A 15,572-nucleotide genomic window follows, 5' to 3' on the forward strand; every position below is an offset into this window, starting at 1 on the left:
ATTTTCAGCCCGCAGCTGTCAACAGCACATAGATATTCTGCTCTGGGGTGGAGAGGGCACTGAGTGCCCTCCATTAGATTCCCAAGGTTCCCCCACCTGACCAGGGAGTCCATCAGTCCCCTGGAAGGCCACATACCCCATCAGGGCAGACAGAGACATCTTATCAGGTGTCAGGGTTATAACCTTCCAGAAAATGGTTGTAGTTATTTTGTTTAAAAATAAAACGAGATAAGTTTGTAGTCAAAAACTTTGAAAATACAAAAAGCATTTTATTTGTCCATTACTCCATCTCCAGATATAACCACTGTTAAATGTTAAGTGATATGTCCCTCCAATCTTTTCTCCCTTTGCATATTTTCAACAAAATTGGTATCTTACTATACATACTGATTGGTTGTTGTCATTGTTTTACTTGAAATAATATATCTTGAACATTTCTCCATGTCAAAAATTCTTCTAAATGAATAGTTCTAAAACTAGTTGAAAACCCAGTAACAACTTTGTGCTTTATTACTTTGGAACAAATATCATATAGTAAACTAAATGCATAGAATAATTTCCGTACCATTTTTGGGGTTTACAGACATTTGAAGTCATCTCTGAATCCCAGGTGAGGAAGGTTTATCCTAACACATGATCTTTAGTAGCTACTTAGGATTTTTATATGTTAAACAAAGTTGCTAATGTAAACATTTGAATTAGGTAACATTTTTTGTTTCTTTTAGTAGTGCTTGAGCAAAACACCTTGTCAGTAAATCTTGCACAACTCTTTGATTACTCTTAGTTAAATTCCTATTAGCGAGATTTGTAGGGTACCCCTTTTAAATGCTTTGGAGACTTAGCCCCAGATTATTAGATTCCATTCTGTAAGTAATTACTTAAAACTGTTGATAAACATCATCTTGCTCTTCCATCTTCTAAGCTCCTCTGCTTCTTTCTCTGTTGACACAGCTCCAACCAAGAGATTCAGACCTATGCCATTGCACTGATTAATGCACTTTTTCTGAAGGCTCCTGAGGACAAGCGACAGGTTTGTGGCTGCTTTTTCAAACTTTTCATTTGGGCTTTTCTGAGAAAAGAATTCTCACTTCCCCCACTCTTCGCTGTGTAGAGAAATCCAGTCATCTCCCCCAAGTTGCTTATCCGAGCCTTCACCAGTTGGAACCCAGCAGGTAGCTTTGCTGGGAAGACCCTGGGAAGAACTGTGAGGGGAAACTTGCTAAATTGCAGATCAGAGCAAGGGCCTGAAAGCTTTCTTCTCCAAAGACAGAGAGTAAATATTTTTTTCTTCATATACTCTATGTGGCAGCTATTCAGGTTGGCTGTCACAGCCAAAACCAGCCTCAGACAATAAGTAAGTGAGTGGGTATGGCCACCTCCCGATAAAACCTTATGTATGCAGATAGGCAGAAAACCCACTGTAGCCATAGTTTGCTAACTCTTGGGTTAGAGGTTCAAGAATAAGTTAGGGGAGACCTTCTTGGCATTACTGTTGAGTCCAAGGGATCAGAAACAAATGGGACTTAGCATCAAGTTTAGCATACAGAAGTCCTCTGATCAAGATTCTAAATGTCTTTCTTTCCCTGTTCATTAGCTGTATGATGTGTTATACAAATCGCTGGGCCTCTCTGAACCTCAGTTGCCTCTCTTATAATGTGGGAGCGACAACCTCTGCCCTGTTCACCACACAAGGATATTATCAGGAAAAACAGGCCACCTATTTTATAAATGAGGGAACCAGAAATCATCTGAGCAGTGGAATAGGCATTGACTTAAGAGTTAAGGGTCCTGGGACAAAGTACTTTTCCTGTCTCTGACTAGGCAAGTGTTCTGACCTTTGAGTCTCAGTTTCTCCATCTGTAAAATGAAAGAACCAGGTTAAATGACCTCTAAAGGCCCTAATAACACTTAACACTCTAAATTTTCTGATAAATGCCCAAGGCATGTACAAAAGTACAACTCAAATTCTCTGTCAATGTCGTGGCCTTAGTAAGGTGAAATACGGGGATCATGTGTCAAGCTCTTGGTAGATTCTATAGGGAAGATCAGAAGCATCTGTGGCTCTGTTTGTCCTGTCTTTCTCAAATGGCATGGCTCTATGACTCTCTTCCTTCCCAGTCCTTGTTTGAATGTAAGCTGAAGCTCATTCTGTCTGCTTCTCTCTGTGCTTTTTGCTTTCTGCCAGCAGGACAAGCACCTTAATCCTCTAGACCTGCCTGCCACTGTAAGTAGCACCCTGTGTGGAAAGGGCTCCAGCTCACTTCCAGGTGGGAGGTCAAAGCTGGGCAGAATGGAATGTCCAGGGAATTTTCAGGCCCAGGGAAAGGTTGTGAGCTGAACATCTCATCTGTCAGGACACTTAGGGAGTATTTTAGATTAGAGTCACAGAGGGATTGAGAGGATGCCTGCCCCAGGGAATGTGGCCCAGTCTTTCTTGTGTAACCTCCCTTTGTATGGGTCTGTGGTTCAGCTAAGCTCAGATTCAGATATAGCCTTTGACTTTCATCCGGGTGATATTGCTGCCTCCCTCCTTGTATTGCCTGCCAGTGTGCTGTAGTAAAAGCAGAAAGGTAATCCATGCCCTTTTTGGATTCTTCCTGGACAGTCAGAATTTGAAAAGGCTTAGACAGTTGACAAAAGCCAGTGTGGACAATCATTTATTGACTAGCGGGAGCTTTAGAAAGGCTAGCTTTATGAGGATATAAAAGAGGATGAGTGACTTGCCCCCTAGTACCAAGGAAAGGCTTTGGTTTGAGACCTTGATGTTTTAGTTGAAGATGACTGGCAGTTACGCACATTTTGAGTTGTCCACAGCAAAGTTTAATCTCACTCAACCTCCTGTAGCTACCAAAGAAGTTTTTAGGCCACTTTTCCCCTCCACCAGCCAGTGCGTGCTCAGAAGATAAAAAATAAAACTCAGTGCGCCTGACAGCCTCAGCCATTTGGAATGTGGGTAGGAATTTAGAAGTGAGAAAGGCCTTTCTGTTTGAGAAAAGTGACAGAGTTCATGGGTATTACTCCATAGCAGAGGTGCGACAGCTCCATCATGACTTAGAATCATCTGTAAAATTAAATGAAGGCATCAATTCAGAAAGTAAAGTCATACTAATTAACATTAGTGAGAAGTGATGGCTGACATTGGAAGGAAGAGAGGGAAGAATTGTGAAAGGCTGTTGGAAAAATTAAAAGCATAATCTGGAACCATTTTGTTGAGGGGAAAATAGCTTCATGTTTAAAAAGTTTAGGGTGGTACAGTGTCACAACACAGAAGAATTACTGATGTTCTTTTGCATGAAGCCAAGTCCTTGGCAGTGATTAAATTACATTCATTGTAATCTCTTCAGAAATAAAGAATTACATATTTTTTGAAAAGATTTGCATTAGAATGGTTAAAAATAATGCTTCTGAGAGAAATCTTGAAATTTTACTCCCTGGAAGATTCAGTTATGTAAGACAGTTGATTTCCTGAGCCTGCTAAATAAATAAAGCATTACTGTCAAAATCTAAATTGAATATAACTTTGAAAGGTGAACCTATTATGTAGAATTACCCATAAACACACACACATTGCTGTCTACGCTGGTCGGAAGAGTCAGGTTACTGCTCTAGGACATCTGCTCTGGCCCTGCCTGTGGAGGGCTGGAGGAGGCGCTGGGCCAGAGTCCTTTCCTCAGCTTGAGTGAGTGCTTGATCAGGGCTTCTGGCCTTGGTGGCAACTGCCTGGAATGACACATGCGGTGTGGGGACCATCATGCTACTCTTTGCTCTGCGTGCGATGTCCATTGCCCAGCATCCTGTAACACAAGTGTCTCATTGTCTGTGTCCCTCTGTGAAGACGATGCAGCGTTAGGAAGGAAAACTTTTAATTTACACTCACAAAAAAGGAACTATTTTAGTGTATAAAATACAGTTGATGGTGAGTGGATTTTCTTCCACTGACTCACTTTTCATTTGAAAGGAAAAGGTTTTAAAAGGAAAAGCCCCAGAGCTATGTCATCACCTTCCTTTTGATAGCAGTCACAAGTGTGTGCCTACCACCTTTCCTTATATGTACTTATTCTCCCCATAGGATATGGCCAATGCCTTCGCACAGAAGCACCTTCGATCCATAATCCTGAATGTAAGTTCCTGGAGCACACTGTATTTTGTTACTGATGTCTTCTTACTATGAATAGCAATTATTTCAGTTATTACTGAAATTAGTATTGAGTAATGGGGCACACAGAGGAAACTTAATAGGTGCTAAACTCTTCTCAAACTGTTAAGCTTTTTTAATAATCCTCTTAATGAAGCCGACTCACCAGGAATTGCAGCGCCTCCAGGGAGGGACTAAGGTCAGCTATAGTACTTGCTGCATCTCCAACATATTTATCCACGGGGAATTTGTTAAAATAGGCACCAAAGAGGAAAGCAATTCACTCAACTGACGCTCATCATAAACCTGATTTGTGTGGGGTGCTGGCAGAGATGAGTAAGAGTATTCTTGCTCTCGAAGACCTGTGGTCAGAAGCTGGACGTGATGGCACACACCACCCAACGTTTAGGAGTCTGATGCAGGAGGATTGCAGCAAGGTCAAGGCCAGCCCGAACTACAGAATGAGACCTTGTCTTAAGAAAAAGACCTTGTGGTAGGAAAGACAGTGATCATAGCTCAGAGTGGTCAGTGCTTCCCTGGAGGTCTGTGGCCTGGGAGAGGATGGAGGAGATCACTGAACCTTCAGGAATGTATCTGGATGTGCCTGGGTGACAAGTAGGCAGACCAAGAAGAACTGGAGTTTCTGAGAGTAGCTGAGACCAAAAGGACTTGTGATAGGGTGCGAAGTGGAGCAAGGGGCAAATGTGTCACAAGGCTGGAGAGGCTGCAGGGCCCAGGTCAGCAAAGGCCTTCATCAATTGAGGGATTCTACTCAGAACGGTGAAGTGACCACATCTGTATCTTAGAAGGAGCTGTGTGCTTCCCGAGAGTGAACGGGGGAGGAAAGTAGGATTTCTTAGGGGCAGCAGGGTCTGGAGAGAGGTCTTTCCTGACCCCACCGTGGTGATGTGCGGTACAGAAGGACAGAAATAGGCCATGAGGGGAGATGGGAGCTGAGAGGAGAGCCAAGGGTCTCGATTAAAAGCAAGCACTTGTCAAAAACAAGGGTGTTTTAGTCCCTTTCCTCATTGCTGGGACAGAGCACACCCACAGCTTGAGAAAGACGGGGTTACTTTGGCTCACAGTTTCAGAAGCCTCGGCCCTGGCACGATGAGCCAGCTTCAGGGCGGCAGCAGCGTGGCAGAGAGCCTGGTGGAGTAGACTGCTCACTCCTGGCAGCCGGGAAGCAGGGAAAAGGGAGGTGCTGGGGAGGGAGGTGACCTCCCAGGCCACGCCCCCGTGCCCACCTCCCACCAAGCCCCATCCCCCAACAGCAAGTGAGCTGGGAGCCTGTGGTCCAATCACTTTCCATAGGCGCCACCTGTGAGCATGTGAGGTTTTGTGGGGACACTCCATGTACACCATGATAAAGGGAAGACTGAGAGACCACAGTGAGGGAATAAATGAAAAATCAGGAGTCAAGTGAAAGACTTAAAATGCTGAACATAGACTTTGGATTTGACCAGCCCTGCTCTGTCATTTTCTAATCTGCTTTGATCTCAAGTGGTTCATCTCCCTTCTCTAGGCTTTTGATTTGCTCATGTGAGTGTCAGGACTAAATTCCCTAACAGACATGCTCATCAGGGTGCCTGGCACTGGTAAGCTTTGCTTTGTAGGCAGAACAGGACTTGAAGGTGAGAGAATTCACAGAGTAAGCTCCGAGCACTTGTGCATGGATTGGTCAGCTGCTCTAAACCTGCAGAGTCCCTGACTCCTCCCTGCTGACTGCTTCTGTGGTGGTCACAGGCCAGCTAGCAGCCTGGCAGGAAGTCCCCCAGCAAAACAATGCTGGAGCATTATTGGAATGTGCTCTGAAGTGACAGTGGATAGGTTCCCAGGCATTGCTGTGAATACTCTTGAGCAGCTATCGAGGTACCTTCCACTATACGTGACAGTGAGGGTCCCCAGAAGTTCAGCTGATTTCTGGGCAGTCCTTGTGATCAAGCAAAGATTCCACTACAGAAGACAACTGAGCATAGAGACTTAAATGATTTGCCAGGAAATGGTTAATTCTTGCTCACTGAAGTCCGGAGATTTAGCTGAGTCAGACAACCAGAGAGCCTAAGCCTCAAAAGGCATGATGGCCAGGTGAGGTCCAGTGGATAAAACCTCTGAAACTGCAGCTCATCAAATGGGAGCTGGGATTCTTCAAACCAGCGCTGGCTAGTTACCTTCCCGTCATGATGTCTCTTCAGTTCAAGAAAGGGGGCTAATGTGAGTGAAAACTAAAAGCATGTCAACTTTCACCACTACTCAAAGCTGTTTATAAATTATGTGAGCGGAAAGACTAAGGACGGAGAAGTAGAGAGAAATCAGGCTGGAAGAGCAAAGAAATGGTAGAGAAGAAAAGGCTCGGATGAGGCAAAGGAAGAGTTGTGGAAGGAGGCAGGAAGCAGCATTGTCAGAGAAGAGCCCTGAGCCAGGAGGAATGAGAATGCTTGGGAAGTGAGAAAATCACTGGGACTGAGCTAGGAGAGGTCTCTTGCAGGAGAGACGGGGAGTGCATGCAACTGGAGCAGCACCAGAGGCTAGGAATGTGTCCTTCCTGTTCAGAGGGAGGGCAGGGGCAAGATCTAGCTCGAGCACGTTGGCAAACCTGTAGTTTGCAGAAATGCTGTCTGAAGTGGTCATCACCTGAGCACTTAAAAGGAGTCCAGTGTGGCTGAGGAGCAGAATGTGTGATTTTAATTTCAGTTAAATACCCATGTGACACTCAGCTGAGTGCAGATCTTGAGAAGTGAGAAAGTAGGGGAGTCACACAGCTAGGAAAGAGGTCTGGAGCAATCCTGGCTGGTAGAAATATAACCCAGTCCACATGAGTAGTATAAAATGTTCTACAGTGTGCAAGAATGTTTTTAAAAAGGGCATAGTGGAAGTGAACTTTAATGATATAGCTTATTCAGCTTAAGATACCCAAAACACCATTTCAACTTGTAGTAAATAGAAAACATTATTGATGACATATGTCACATTTTCTTTCTTTACACTGAGGCTTTGAGGTCTGGTGTGCATTTGACACAGCACATCTCAGTTTCAATGGGCCACATGTCAAGTGTTCAACACCCCATGTGCCTAGTGGCCACCAAATTAGACTGTGCAGGTTTAAAGAGATGGATCTAGAGCCAATGCAAGCTCTGAGAGAGCTGGTCTTAAAGTTCCAGGAAGCTTTGAAAAGAATGGTTTAGAGCTAGAGAGCTCTAGAACAAGACTGTATGGCAGAACTGTCTGTGCTAGTGGAAACATTCTGTGCCGGCATTGTATCTCAGCCACTAGCCACAGTGGCTAGTACCAATAAAGAACTGAATTTCTCATTGAGATATCACTGAATTTATCATTGTAAATAACCACATACAGCTAGTTGCTACTGCACTGGACTGCACACTGCTAGAGACGGCCCCTGAGTATGAGAACCTAAGGGACAGAGGTTACACATGTGGGAAATTGGATAGGAGGTGCATTTGAGCAACAAAGGAGGCAAAGTGACAGGATTCAGGATGGTAGTTTAGATAAGGAAAGGGGGCAGTGAAATGTCCAGGGAAGCAAGGAGGAAAGAACAGGACGCTGTAGGAGTGAGAACAGGGTAGTGTGCTGGTCATCAGGACAGAGGGAGACAGCACGCGTGAGAGAGACGGATGGATGAGTATGAGAGAAGAAAAGGGGACCCTGGGTGGTGTTGGGCGCTGGGTCAGAGGGAGGCGTGATGAGCCACCACGGAGAGCGGGGAGGACAGAATCAGAAAAGGGAGAGCGACATGCGGGAGACGGGGAGGTGGCATGCATGGTTGGACAGGAGAATGAGCTGTTCCTCCTTTGTGGAAGTGGCTCAGTATCATTTAAAGAAAATGATCTTTTCTAAAGCCTCTTCACTGGGTGAAGCCATCTAAGATGTTTTTATTTTTCTAAGAGAAAGTGGCTGTTTTGCATGCTGCACTCTCCATTGTCCTGGATTCAGTAATCCTGTGAGGGGTCCAGCTAGAGTGGATCCAGTCTCCTGACCTCAAAGACTTGCCTCTCTCAGCTCTGGCAAGGTCAAAGTTGGCCCTAATCCCACTTCCTCTGCCCAGCGGTGTGCAAGGGGGGGACTGTGCCCTCGGCTTGCAGTGAATCATCTCTGCCTGAGTCCATCCATTCTCCATCCCCTTCTAGAACAAGAAGTCCCGTATGTGGGAGGAAACTCATTCCCAGTACACTTTTTTCCCCCCACCAGTATGGATGTGGCTTTTCAAAAAGGAGACAATCAGTTCAGCCCTGTTTCCTGCCTTTGCTTTTCTAGCATGTGATCCGAGGGAATCGCCCAATCAAAACTGAGATGGCCCATCAGCTTTATGTCCTTCAGGTCCTGACTTTTAACCTTCTGGAAGAAAGGATGATGACCAAGATGGATCCCAATGATCAGGCAGGTGCTAAGTGGAACAGTGCCCTCCTGACTAAAATCATGTGCTGTTTTCTCATGGCTGTGGTGCATTCCCGCTCAGTCTGTGTGCCCGGCAGGCAGTGTGTGGGTGGTCTTCATTTGCAGAAGTGGTTTGCATCTCTGGGGAATCTAGTATGGTCTGTGCCTACTGGGGCTTCTGTGAGCCAGCCCATTTCTGCCCTACTGTGGTAGAGGTAATGCCTCCCAGCAGACTCATTGGGGCCAGACTGACTCAGTTCATCTTGGAAGAGCCTGAGCTTGCCCCATGTTCTCATGCTTGCTTCTCCTGGCCAGCTCACTTACTATGACTGTCTGCGTCTTCACTCAGGCACAGAGAGACATTATATTTGAACTGAGGAGGATTGCATTTGATGCAGAGTCTGACTCTAGCAATGTCCCTGGGAGTGGGACTGAAAAACGCAAAGCCATGTACACCAAGGACTACAAAATGCTGGGATTCACTGTGAGTACCCCAAAGCATAGAGGACGGTGGGCAGTCCTTCCTGATGACCACCTCAGTGGCCTGACAGCTCCTCCTTCATAGTGGTGGCCCTGCAATAAATAGATGAGAGTAAGAAGGAGGAGGGTCACAGCACTTGGTTTGCCTCGGCAGTAGCACATTTGCAAATTGATGTGCAACATTCAGTTGTGTAACAGAAATTCCTGAGTAGGAGACCCCAGAAGGTCAGGTAGAGAGGGACCTATCCCCCAAAGCAGCTACATTCTTTGCAAACCTACGGTGACTGTTATGGTAGAATATGGCTTGAGGGTGGGGTTACTTTGATTAGTAAGTAATTACTGCACACCTACTCCATGCCTGGAAGCATGCTAGGTGCTGAGGATACAAGATGAGGCAACTTCAGTCCAACTCTGGAAGCTCAATTCAGTAGTAGAACTAGGCGTGTGAAAAGAGCTGGGCAGGGGCTGGGGATTTAGCTCAGCGGCAAAGCGCCTGCCTGGCAAGTGCAAAGTTGTGAGTTCGATTTCTGGTACCGGAAGAAAAACAAAAACAAAAAAAATAAAATTAAAATAAAGAGCTGGGCTGGAGGACAGTGAGTACAAAGCACCGGCAGCAGAGAAAGGGAGGGCAGTGGGCTTCCCCACAGGTGATTCACATACAAGGACACCACCTAGCCTCAGATGGGGTGTGTGTTTCTCCAGAACCATATCAACCCGGCCTTGGACTTCACCCAGACTCCTCCTGGAATGCTGGCCTTGGACAACATGCTATACTTGGCTAAAGTCCACCAGGACACCTACATTCGGGTAAAGATGGGTTGGCCTCTCATTCCCTAGGCCCATCTCTTGCTTTCCTCCTTTAATTTCCCTTTCTTCTTCCCCGACAGATTGTCTTGGAGAACAGCAGCCGAGAAGACAAACATGAGTGCCCCTTTGGCCGAAGTGCCATCGAGCTCACCAAAATGCTGTGTGAGATCTTGCAGGTTGGCGAACTGCGTAAGTGTCTGCAGCTCCTTCTGCTAGTGTTGTCACCAGAAGCCTGGTGAGACCGGAGATACGAACAATTAGATGTCACCGGGACTGGACCATCTTTTGGGGCTTTCTGATTACTGCATGAGCTGATGATAATCTTTATTCTTGCTTTTGGGAGCCATGGCCATTACTTTGAGCTGCTAATTTGAACTCTTGCAGAGGCTAACCCGTGCTGCATGTCAGGGCTAGTCGGTAATAGGGGTAGAGGCAGACCAAGAAAAACACCCTGAAGAACAAGCTGAGGAAGTGAAGAAAAGCCCAGCCCACTCTCCTTGGTAGCCACTGGCCTGGTCAGCTCTTGTTCATGGGTCTTTGGTGCAGGAAATCCAGGGTTTGGATGTGAGCTTCTGGACCTCTGTAGGCAAAACTCATCATTGTTTCACTATTCTCTTCCACAGCAAATGAAGGCCGCAATGACTACCACCCGATGTTCTTTACCCATGATCGAGCATTTGAAGAGCTCTTTGGAATCTGCATCCAGCTGCTGAACAAAACCTGGAAGGAGATGAGGGCAACAGCAGAAGACTTCAACAAGGTCAGGGTCACAGAGCTGCCCTGAAGCCCATAAAAGGAAACTGTCACATGACAGTCTCAGACAGTTGCCTAGAGCCTGGAGAATCCCTAAGCTGGAAAGCCAGCTTGGTCTGCCCTGCTGAGTCACATGACTGAGGCAGTGGAGAGCCTCAGTTCCATCTGGCTGTGACTCCCTCTGAGGTGATGTCTACCCCACATCTCTCATTTGCCCAGTGAATCCAGTACCTGAGCCCCATCTTCCTTAGGAGTCAGGACAGTAGCATAGGAGAATAGCTGTGGGTTACAATGCACCTACTGTGTGCAATCTCTGAACTGCAAAGGTTAGGAGAGGCAGGAGAGGATTGCTGTGCTGTGCACATTGTGGGTGCTTCATTATCATCCATTGGTGCTTTCCTAGTAATTTCTCCATGTAGAGCACAGTGCTAGTTATTCACAAGATGACAATCTAGGAGCTGAGTGTTTTGAAGTTGATCATCTCATCAAAAAAAATTTGAAAAGTGCAATATAAAAAAGAAAAAGTTACCTATAATTCCTCTAAGCAGTGACACCCATTTTTGTGTTTTCCTCCAGTCTTTTTCCCATGGAGTTTTCTCTCCTTAGTGAGATTAGATTGTACATGCAAGTATCCCATTTTGTTCTTTTAGCAGTTTTAGGGGAACTGGCACGGTTTTTAATGCCCCACATCATGCAGCCTTCCTGGCAGCATCTCCTATTCTTCACAGCAGCACTAGCAGAACATGCGTCTTCCTTTTTCTCACTTTAGAAGTGAGGGGATAGAGGCCCAGGGATGTCAAGTGACTTGCTCAAGGAATCAGGACTCAAGGACTTTATCTTAGAGCAGAGCCAAGATCTAAACCCATCTCTCTCTGACTGCAGCAAAAATCTGGGCTTATTCCCTGATACCAGTGACTAACTGAAATATGTGGCAAATAAAGTGTCTGTCACTTGACCTGAGTAGCCAGCAACAAGATGTCCCTTAGAAAGTCAGGACACTCATTTCCCCAGCAGGTATCTGACCAGCCCACCAGGGATGGGAGAACCTTGGTTTCCTGAGTCAGCCTGTCCGTTTCTCAGAGCAGTGGAGTGAGTCACTGCCTTCTTTTCTCAGGTTATGCAAGTGGTCCGAGAGCAAATCACTCGAGCTTTGCCCTCCAAACCCAACTCTTTGGACCAGTTCAAGAGCAAACTACGTAGCCTGAGCTACTCCGAGATCCTGCGACTGCGCCAGTCAGAAAGGATGAGTCAGGACGATTTCCAGTCCCCACCAATTGTGTAAGTGCCCTTAGTAGCCCCAATAGGGAGGCAGCCCCTACTTCTGCCTTCAGGAGTACCTGTCATCCCAGGGTCCACTTCGGCTTTTTATACATAAAGTCCATTTTAAAAAAAAAAAGAAAAGTGCCATTGTCCCCTTGACCTTACTCTGGCACATGTGCACCCCAGGGAGCTGAGGGAGAAGATCCAGCCTGAGATCCTTGAGCTAATCAAACAGCAGCGCCTGAACCGGCTCTGTGAGGGCAGCAGCTTCCGAAAGATCGGGAATCGCCGGAGGCAAGGTGAGAGAAGGCGTGGGCCCCGGGCTGGTCCTCACCCACTGGTCTGCCTCCTGCCCGGAAGGAGCCTGCCTGCATGGTCCCTGCAGGGAACAGGCAGGCCACTGTCATCGTGCCCTTTGTGGACCTCGGCCTTTCCAGTGCTTTCCTAGCTCACCTGCTTGGCTTGTGTTCCAGAACGGTTCTGGTACTGCCGCTTGGCACTGAACCACAAGGTCCTGCACTATGGTGACTTGGATGACAACCCTCAAGGGGAGGTGACGTTCGAATCCCTGCAGGAGAAAAGTAGGTTCATTTCTCTGTTGTGCTTTGATAGCCGGACTCATCTACCTGAATATTAGTCCTGGCTATTTCAAACCGAGTATCCAATCGTAGGCCCAGCACCTCTCTGCACTTGATTCCTCGTCTGTCAAAGTTACACGCAGTGAGCTCTGACACAGCTTCCTCAAACTACATTCGACTGGAAGTGACCCGGGGGAGGGAACAGTACAAGACCGTGCTGCGTGACCACCCTCCCTGAGCTAGTAGAGCCCTTTGTGCCCGGGAGCTGCAGCTTCCTGGCAACCTGCCCCAGACTTCCCTTCCAGCACTGGGGTGAGTGCTGACCAGCTTGCGGCAGATGCTTCCAGATACTAATTCCCGTCATTTGTCAGTTCCTGTTGCAGATATTAAGGCCATTGTCACTGGAAAAGATTGTCCCCACATGAAAGAGAAAAGTGCTCTGAAACAGAACAAGGTAAGAGGAGAGCAACCCTGACTTGAGTGGGTGTCACGGGGCTAAGCAGAGTATGTTGGCGGCGCTGTCTTTTTATGTAGATTCTTGCTCTCTTCCCCACTTTAAGATATTGCTGAACATTCTTTTTCTTTTTTTTTTTTGTGAGACAAGTTCTCACTATGCAGTTCAGGCTGGCCTTGAACTCACTTTGTAGCCCAGGCTGGCCTCGAACTCGCAACGATCCTCCTCCCTCAGCCTCCCAAGTGCTAGGATTATAGGCATGTGCCGCCACACCCAGCTCTGAACATTCTATTAAGAGGAATTTTGAACATATGCAAAACATGGAACCCCGTACACACATCACCCAGCCTCAGCAACTATAGCACGTTCTGCCATCCACTTCCTCTTTCTTATGACTTCAAAGAAAATCCTAAGTACCACATGGTTTCATCTGTGAATATGTAAAATATAGGACTGGCCGGGCATGGCGGCACACTCTTGTAATCCCAGCACTCAGGAGGCTGAGGCAGGAGGATCATTGCAAGTTTGAGGCCAGCCTGGGCTACAAAGTGAGTTCAAGACCATCCTGAACTGCATAATGAGACCCTGTCTCAAAAAAAAAAAAAAAAAGCTTGGTGTGGTGGCGCACTCCTGTAATCCCAGCATTCAGAAGGCTGAGGCAAGAGGATCGTTGAGAGTTCGAGGCCAGCCTAGGCTACAAACAGAATTCAAGGCCAGCCTAAACTGTATAGGGAGACTCTGTCTCAAAAAGACCAAAAAAATATATATATAGATATAGATAGATATAGGACCGTTAACCATAATACCTTTAGCACACCTAAGAGGAAAGTAAAAGTTATTTTATATCTAATATTCCATTCATGTTTGAATATCTAACAGTTACCTTATCATTATCATGATTTCTTTATTAAAAATTGCAAAGATTTGTATGTATACACATACACATAGGCACACTCATACTCATTTTGTTTAAATCAGAATTCAAGTAAGGTCTGCATGTTATGATGAGTCTTTCTAAGTTTCTTCATTCATTCATAAGTTCCTCCTGCATCTTTTTCATCTTCTTACTTTCTCTGCAGTTTATTAGTTGAAGAAACCAGGTTGCTTGTTTGGTAGTTTCCCAGCATCCAGATTTTGCTGATTATCTCCCCGTGGAGTAGTTTAACTTGTTCCTCTGTCCCAGATCTGTAAATGGGTAGAGGGATCTAGAGGTTTGATTTGGTTGGGGTTTAACTTTTTTCTGGCAGGCCACATCATAGATAGTACTATGTTGCCTCAAGAGGCCCGTAACGCCTGTGGGTTGCGTCAGCAATCTGTCACGTCAGCAGACCAGTGCAGCTCAGTGCCGTATTCCATTAGTAAGTCAAGGCTTGCAAACTAGTGATGTTCTCCCTGCACTTTTGCCTTTTTATGTGTGAGCTGAACTACTTCTCTGAGAAGAAACTTGTCCTTACCTACTGTGAGTTTCCGAGTGGTACCATTTATGTAAGAAAAGCAGATAAATGCTTGATTCTTCTTTTATGAGCCTACTTTCAAAACAGGAAGTTAGTCCCTGGTATACAAATTTTTTGTCTGTGCTTTTTTTTTTTTTTTTTTTTTAGTATTATTATGAATTTAGAGATTTAAGTAAATTATCTTTTTCAATCCATTGTAATTATTTTGTTGATGTTGCAACTGTCCTGCAATTGTCTGTCATGTGTTTTTGTTGCTTTAAACTGTTAACACTTTCCTGTGCCAGTTACAGCATGAGAGGAGGAGAAGGTCAGTCATCTTGGTAATACAGAGTAAAAACTTAGGGTGACATGCAGCCATGAACTCTGGCATTCAAGGGTTCTGAGTGGTGGAAACAACTTTACTCCCATCTTTACGGTATCACAATATCTTAGGTATGAGTTAGGCAAGGAATGACGAGTTAAGGTTAAGGTTGAGCCTCATTCCTAGTCACACCTACATGCATGCCCAGGGGCTCTGGGGATATCATGTCTACATTGGCACATTTGGTGATATGCCAAACTATTGGGACTTGGCCAAGATTTTGGTTTTCAGACTTCAGGCCGTTCCATTGTTCCAAGTAACTGAAACCCTTTCTCCTTTAGGAGGTGTTGGAATTGGCCTTCTCCATCCTGTATGACCCTGATGAGACCTTAAACTTCATCGCTCCCAATAAGTATGAGGTGAGCACTGCCTTGGACAGCACAGCCCCGCGGACTGTTCAGCTGGAGGGGAGGAGTGCACAGAACAGGCGCATCCCCTGAAAGGCAGATGGCCGCAGTGGATCACTAGGGATCTGCCACACAGTGAGCCTTCCAGCCCTGCACTGGGCTTTCCACGTTACTCTTTAGCAACAGCAGTACGTTGTCATTAGAAAGACAGGGCCAACTAGGGATGACTTATTTGCCTGGGACTCAGAAAATCTTCCTCTCTTCTGTCTCATCATGGCCTCCTACCCAAAGGGACATGACAGGGACAGGGCCTCCCTCCTCGGGCACCCAGTCACATGTTGTGGTGGGTCCTGCCTGGACTTTTAAACCAAATGGACCTGGTTCTTGTGACACGGGGCTGCAGTGCAGCCTTGGAAAATACTAGACTGGATTAAGTGAGTAACTGCAGTGGAGCCTGCAGGCTTCGGGAAGAGGAGATGTATAGGCAGAGCCTGAGCTGCCAGTGAAGCCTTGTTGGGAGGAAATGAGGAGCAGGTGGGGAACCAGGTGAA

At 46.1% G+C, this 15,572-nt stretch overlaps 1 protein-coding gene across 2 annotated transcripts in view; it reads left to right on the forward strand.

The window, feature by feature from the left end:
• Elmo2 (engulfment and cell motility 2) overlaps positions 1-15,572 on the forward strand; it is a 38,816-nt gene that overhangs the window by 21,234 nt on the left and 2,010 nt on the right. For both annotated transcript variants that reach the window (XM_005392377.1, XM_005392380.2), the window contains 12 exons: positions 952-1,030; positions 4,070-4,120; positions 8,408-8,530; positions 8,877-9,011; positions 9,710-9,814; positions 9,895-10,003; positions 10,438-10,574; positions 11,682-11,845; positions 12,014-12,126; positions 12,301-12,408; positions 12,777-12,859; positions 14,956-15,033. In XM_005392377.1, coding sequence (XP_005392434.1) covers positions 952-1,030; positions 4,070-4,120; positions 8,408-8,530; positions 8,877-9,011; positions 9,710-9,814; positions 9,895-10,003; positions 10,438-10,574; positions 11,682-11,845; positions 12,014-12,126; positions 12,301-12,408; positions 12,777-12,859; positions 14,956-15,033 — 1,285 coding nt within the window. The remainder of the gene's footprint in view (positions 1-951; positions 1,031-4,069; positions 4,121-8,407; positions 8,531-8,876; positions 9,012-9,709; positions 9,815-9,894; positions 10,004-10,437; positions 10,575-11,681; positions 11,846-12,013; positions 12,127-12,300; positions 12,409-12,776; positions 12,860-14,955; positions 15,034-15,572) is intronic.

The sequence above is a fragment of the Chinchilla lanigera genome, unplaced genomic scaffold (genome assembly GCF_000276665.1).
Source record: "Chinchilla lanigera isolate Chin_1 unplaced genomic scaffold, ChiLan1.0 scaffold00044, whole genome shotgun sequence".
NCBI classification, from domain to species: Eukaryota; Metazoa; Chordata; class Mammalia; order Rodentia; family Chinchillidae; genus Chinchilla; species Chinchilla lanigera.